Below are 6,950 nucleotides of genomic sequence, written 5' to 3'. Positions count from 1 at the left end.
TCCTTAACCTTGTTACGATTTTCAGCATTCAAAGAGTCCAGGTAACATTTTAACCAGTCAACTCCACACACAGTAGATGTGCAGCCACTGTCCAATACAGCACAATCGAAGGATTCTGCAACCAACACTCTCATTACTGGAGTAAAACTGCTCATTAATAGGACAATGCCTTCTTTCTGTTCACTATCTTTTTCCTCTTCCGACTCTTCCGTATCATGTGTCGCTTCAAACACTCTATTATAACATTTTGGACAGTTGAAAGCATAATGGCATTGAGAGTCACATCGAAAACATCGATTTATCATACCGCAGGCATTTCTGGGGTTCATTTTCCTGTTCCATTCTCCATGTCTCACCTCCTATTATAGGTTTTAAATGGGTTTCTGTCCTCATAATTTCCAGGTCCCGATATCTTTCCATACTCTCGAAACCTGTTTGTAGCTGTACGGTTTCGCCATCCTGTCAGTAGTGTATCCTCCATAGTCTGCTTTATTGCTGACTGACCCATTTTTGTTACAAGAGCCATAGGAATTGAATGTTTCCCCAGAAACATCTTTAAGGCTTCTATCATCTGATCGAATAAGGTATCATTATCTGCAAACTTAACTCCTGTCAAAACTAGGAGCCTATCCATGTTGGTCACTCTCGCACAGTCCAGTAACTTAAATGTCAACACGGACTGTGGAAATTCCAGGTTGTGTTTCTGCAGCCTTTTGTATAGTCTGCTAAATTCCATTTTATTGTCCTCAATAGAGATATCTTCTGTTTTCCAGAATCTATCAAATTCTGACCAGGCTTCATACGCACTTCACAAGTCATCCTTTTTTTTTACAAATATTTTATTGAAAAATTTTTGGTCAACCAACACAGTACATTGTGCATCCTTTACACAACATTATAACAATACAGATAATAATGACCTTTTTTATTTAAACAAACAAAAAAAAAAAAAACAACAACAAATAAATAAATATTAAATAACAAAAATAAAAACTAGCCCTAATTGGCAACTGCCTTGTCTCAGGCCATACCCCCCCCCCCCCCACCCCCCCCCCCCCCAAGTCCTGGGCTGCTGCTGCTGCCTTCTTTTTTCCCCCATCTATCTTTCCGCAAGATATTCGACGAACGGTTGCCACCGCCTGGTGAATCCTTGAGCCGACCCCCTTAGGACGAACTTAATCCGCTCTAACTTTATGAACCCCGCCATATCATTTATCCAGGTCTCCACCCCCGGGGGCTTGGCTTCTTTCCACATTAGCAATATCCTGCGCCGGGCTACTAGGGACGCAAAGGCCAAAACATCGGCCTCTCTCGCCTCCTGCACTCCCGGCTCTTGTGCAACCCCAAATATAGCCAACCCCCAGCTTGGTTCGACCCGGACTCCTACTACTTTCGAAAGCACCTTTGTCACCCCCATCCAAAACCCCTGTAGTGCCGGGCATGACCAAAACATATGGGTATGATTCGCTGGGCTTCTCGAGCACCTCGCACACCTATCCTCCACCCCCAAAAAATTTACTGAGCCGTGTTCCAGTCATATGTGCCCTGTGTAATACCTTAAACTGAATCAGGCTTAGCCTGGCGCACGAGGACGACGAGTTTACCCTGTTTAGGGCATCTGCCCACATCCCCTCCTCAATCTCCTCCCCTAGCCCTTCTTCCCATTTCCCTTTTAGTTCGTCCACCATAGTCTCCCCTTCGTCTCTCATTTCCCTATATATATCCGACACCTTACCGTCCCCCACCCATTTCTTTGAGATGACTCTGTCCTGCACCTCTTGTGTCGGGAGCTCACAAGTCATCCTTTTGAGAAATCTTATCCATAAAATGCAATAGAATCTCCAGACCTTCTTCTGAGTCTAATTCTTCCAATTCCAGCTCAGAAAACACTTTGTTTCGGATTTTACTGCCATATGGTAGAGAAAGAGCCAATGCCATACCTTGTTTCCTCTTTCCCAAGCCAGTTACCTTAGTCCACATAACTACTGCACTTCTCCATTGGTCGTACGATCCCCTTTCAGAAAATAATGGCGGATAGTCGGATCCGGACATCTTTATTCTAGGTTCAGCCATATATATATATTTTTTTTTCCCCCTTCTCACTCACTCCTTGGTTGATGCTGCAGAACTTTTATTTTTCTTCTGGAAAAGTTGTATCTTTCAAACCTTTACATTTGCACAGGAACCATCCTCTGCCACCACTGTTAGCTTCCGGCTACTGTTGAGTAAAGATTCAAGAGTTCTGCTCCTTTTCTCAAACACCTTTATTTTCCTTGAACACACACTGTACAAAACTCTCTCACCACACCACATGCTGACAAGGCCCACCTGCATAATCAGTGTCAATCATTGGATACTTAACATCAATGAGACATCTAATTGGGATGTCTCATAACCCATTCCTTAACAGTTGTATTTAACGTAATTGTAAATAAACCAAAGTTCTTCTTTTCACTCAGTGTGGACTCCCCGTGTGCTTATGTAAACACCTTAACCGTGCCCACTGCCCCACAACCTCCCAACCCCACCTAATCTTTGGATACTATGGCTCAATTTAGCATGGCCAATCCACCGAACCTGCAAATGTTTGGACTGAGATAGGAGCAAAGTTGGAAAAGAAACCCCACATTTGCAGCAATTTGAGTCAATTCATTCTGTTGATGAAACATTTTATCAGTCTTGGCTGGCAGCTACTATGCAGGGCGGTACGGTAGCACAGTGGTTAGCCCTGTTGCTTCACAGCGCCAGGGTCCCAGGTTCGATTCCCGGCTTGGGTCACTTTCTGTGCGGAGTCTGCAAGTTTTCCCTGTGTCCTCGTGGGTTTCCTCCGGGTGCTCCAGTTTCCTCCCACAAGTCCCGAAAGACGTGCTGTTAGGTAATTTGGACATTCTGAATTCTCCCTCAGTGTACCAGGTGCCGGAATGTGGTGACTAATGTTCCTTTAGGGAAGGAAATCGGCCGTCCTTACCCGGTCTGGCCTACATTTAACTCCAGACCCACAGCAAAGTGGTTGCCTTCTGAATTGGCCAAGCAAGATGCTCAGTCCAAGGGCAATTAGGGATGGGCAACAAGTGCTGACCCAGCGGCTCCCAGATCCCATGAAGGAACAATAACATTTCATGCTGATTCTTCATTCTTTGTGGTCTAAACCCTTCCCTTGCTCTGTGTTATTTCGTTAATATGTGTTATTTCGCCAGAGATTGCCAAGCATGGGGAACTCACAATCACAAGGTGTAGTCATGCCAATAACAAGCAGTCCATCAAAAGGAAAAATATTTAAGTGCACGAGGAAGAAGGTTACAGAGGCGGATCGATAAATTATTGGTTTATTGAAAAATCAAATGGCAGAAGGTGCAAATAAAACAAGTAATCAGAATTCGTAACATAGTTGTGGGCAATTATTAAGATGAGAGTGACTGCCCTTGGCACCAAGGCTGCATTTGACCGAGTATGGCATCACGGACCTCTTGCAAAATTGGAGCCGATGGGAATCAGGAGGAAAACTCTACGATGGCTGGAGTCACACCCGGCACAATGGAAAATTGTCTGCTTGATGAAGGTCAGTCATCTCAGCTCCAGGACATCACTGCACGAATTCCTCAAGGTAGTGTCCTAGGCCCAACCATCTTCAGCTGCTTCATCTATGATCTGTGGATATGGACTCCAATGTCCCATTAATCATCAGTGCTTCCAGGGTCCTATCATTCATAGTCTAATCCTTTGCATTATTAGACCTCTCCAAGTGTAATCCCTCATACTTTTCCGTGTTGAATTCCATTTAATAATAATAATAATAATCATAATAATCTTTATTATTGTCACAAGTAGGCTTACATTAACACTGCAATGAAGTTACTGTGTCTGTGTGGGTTTCCTCCGGGTGCTCCGGTTTCCTCCCACAAGTCCCGAAAGACGTGCTTGTTCGGTGAATTGAACATTCTGAATTCTCCCTCCGTGTACCCGATCAGGCGCCGGAGTGTGGCGACCAGGGGCTTTTCACAGTAACTTCATTGCAGTGTTAATGTAAGCCTACTTGTGACAATAATAAATATTATTATTTACCACTGCACTGCCTACCTGACCAGTTAATTGGTCTCCTCCTGCAGTCCACAACTATCTTCCTGACTATTTACCGCAATCCCAATTTTTGTGTCATCCAGAAACTTCTTGATCATACCTCCTACATTTAAACCCAAATCATTATTAATGGACACCACAAATAGCAAGGGGCCCAGCACCCTGATCCCTGCGGTACTCCACTGGTAACAGATTCCCAATCACGGAAACATCTGTCTACCAAGTGTTTTTCAAACTTTTTTGCTTGGGATGGACCCATTTTTGCCAACCAGCCATCCTTCGCCACCCACGCCAGCCGACCTCCACGACCCACGTCACCCGAACTTTACGACCCACCATTTTCACTTACCTTTAACGTGACAGGTGAGCCTGCTTGGTCCTCGCGATCTCACTTGCTTTGTTATTCACTGTTACCTTTCTGCTGAGGACTTCAGCTGATGATTTAAGCTCTCACTGCATCCGTTGGATTAAATACACATTTCTATTGTCTGGAACTTCTAATCAAATCCCTTTGAATCTTCTCTGCTCCAGATAAGAAAAATTGCCAATGTTACCAGAACCAAAGATGTGCTGATTAGGTGGGTTGGCCGTGCTAAATTCCCCCTTAACGTCCAGGTTACGTTACAGGGATAGGGTGGTGGAGTGGGCCTGGGTGGGGTGGGGGGAGTGGGCCTGGGTGGGGTGGGGGAGTGGGCCTGGGTGGGGTGCTCTTTCAGAGGGTCAGTGCAGGTTCGATGGACCGAATGGCCTCCTTCTGCACTGTAGGGATTCTATGATTCTATAACCTCCCCCCGCCTTTTTATTTAAAAAAGAAAATGATAACTCGAACCCTTGCTTGCTGGAGTGACTTTAACCCATCTGTTCCCCCTATCTCTGATGTCCTCACTGCACCTAAGCGGACAGGTGTCATTGGAACAGGGGATGTGGGTGGGTGGCGGGGGTGGTGAATGAGCTTTACAAAGAATGGCAAGGGTCAAAACTCATCTAACTTTCGATTTCCGACCGCAAGTGAAGACGAACCATTCTGCCCGCTGGGTGGGTGGATTTTAAGATTTGGTACATCCCAATCTGAGTCCCTCCTATTCCCCCTGGGGCCTGTGCATGGTATGCACCCAGTATGTGACATGTTTAAAGTGTTTACATACACCTATCGATCTGGGACGCCTTTTCTTGAGCAGGGAGAGATGCCCCTTTCGTGGGTCTTTCCCAGGTTGTTGCTGATCGGGGATTCCCTCCCTGGCGCGGTGACGTCAGCCGCACTGTAACAATTTGCCGTGTTGCCAGTTTCTCTTGTCACTTTCAGCCATGGCGGCTCCCAGGTCAGACACCAAGTGGAGGAGACACATCATTCGCCAGCTCCAACACCGCGATCGGCACCAGAAACTGCACTTCGAGGCTCTCATCCTCTCCTGTGAGCAGACCTTTAGTCTTGTCCAGCTGGACCCTCAAAGCTTCCTTCATTTAAGGTGCAACCGACACCCTGGCAGCTTCGGTGGCGATGTTAACGCCAGCCTGGGGATGTATTTGCGATTGTTAAAGTGCTTTATTTTAATCTCAGGCTGCTGGCCCCAGAATCTCTTCCCCTCCCCCCCCCCCCAAAAATTCTTTGTGGTCCGGCCAGAAGGCGTGGTTGCTAAACAATGCCAAGCAACTCCTTTGATTCCTCATCATGTTTGTTGCTCTCAAGTCTCAATGTTGGTGGTTGGCAGGGTTGTTTTTCTCTCTCTCTCGCGTCGGGCTGTGGCCTGGGCCAGGGCCAGCATTGCTTGTCCCTCCCTATTTGCCCGTGAGAAGAGCCGGGGGGGGGGGGGGGGGGCGGGGAGCTGCCTTCTTGAACCTCTGCAATCCATCTGGATTTGGGAACCCTCGGAGGGAGGGATTTTCAGGATTTTGACCCAGCCAAGGGGAGGGAGCTGGTGAGATGGTCTCCCTATAAAATCAGAAAACGCTGGGGAAACCTCAGCCCATGCGGGATTCTCCGTCAGCGGGGATCCTCCACTTCGCCAAAAGCGCACTTTCACCCGCGGGTTTTCCGACGGCGTGGGAGCGCCGCGTCGCAAACTGGGACGGAGAATCCCGCCCAGCACCTCTGGCAGCAGCGGCGACGAGGGAAACACAAGAGTTAACATTTCGAGCCTAATTTGTCCCCTCCAGGATATTGAACTCAAAAACGTCAACTCTGTTTCTCTCTCCACAGAAGCTGTCAGACCTGCTGAGTTTCTTTCCCAGCGTTTTCTGTTTTTATTTACGATCTCTAGCACCCGCAGTATTTTTCTGCGATTTTAGTGACGCATACTAAAGGGGCTGTTTAGCACAGCGCTAAATCGCTGGCTTTGAAAGCAGACCAAGGCAGGCCAGCAGCACGATTCGATTCCCGTACCAGCCTCCCCGAACAGGCGCCGGAATGTGGCGACTAGGGGCTTTTCACAGTAACTTCATTTGAAGCCTACTTGTGACAATAAGCGATTTTCATTTCATTTTCATTTCATACTCCCCCTGTCTCGTCTGCTGTGTCTCAGTGAGTGACAGTCTGAATCTCAAAATATTTATCCCCCAAACAACATCCCAAACCAGATTTTCTGGTCACCATTGCATTAGCTGTTTAGCACAGGGCTAAATCGCTGGCTTTGAAAACAGACCAAGGCAGGCCAGCAGCACGGTTCAATTCCCGTACCAGCCTCCCCGAACAGGCGCCGGAATGTGGCGACTAGGGGCTTTTCACAGTAACTTCATTTGAAGCCTACTTGTGACAATAAACGATTTTCATTTCATTTTCAGTAAATGGGAGCTTCCTGTGTGAAAATTGGCTGTCATATTAGAAAGTATTGTTCTTTGTTCTTTAGGGTTTTGGCCAAGGGTGGTATCATGACCAG

General features: G+C 46.9%; 1 protein-coding gene across 3 annotated transcripts in view; it reads left to right on the top strand.

Moving 5' to 3' along the window:
- The first annotated feature begins 5,325 nt into the window (after nt 1-5,325).
- The window catches only part of LOC140392130 (autophagy-related protein 16-like), a 210,785-nt gene continuing 209,160 nt past the window's right edge, over nt 5,326-6,950 (top strand). For 2 of the 3 annotated variants that reach the window (XM_072477454.1, XM_072477453.1), the window contains exon 1: nt 5,326-5,488. In XM_072477454.1, coding sequence (XP_072333555.1) covers nt 5,383-5,488 — 106 coding nt within the window. In that variant the 5' untranslated portion in view covers nt 5,326-5,382. Of the gene's footprint in view, nt 5,544-6,950 lie in introns of all 3 variants that reach the window. The other variant, XM_072477455.1, reaches the window with a different exon arrangement.

Source organism: Scyliorhinus torazame, chromosome 15 (assembly GCF_047496885.1).
Source record: "Scyliorhinus torazame isolate Kashiwa2021f chromosome 15, sScyTor2.1, whole genome shotgun sequence".
Taxonomy (NCBI): Eukaryota; Metazoa; Chordata; class Chondrichthyes; order Carcharhiniformes; family Scyliorhinidae; genus Scyliorhinus; species Scyliorhinus torazame.
The sequence above is the reverse complement of the archived record's forward strand: the minus strand, read 5'-3'. Positions and strand labels throughout refer to the sequence as shown.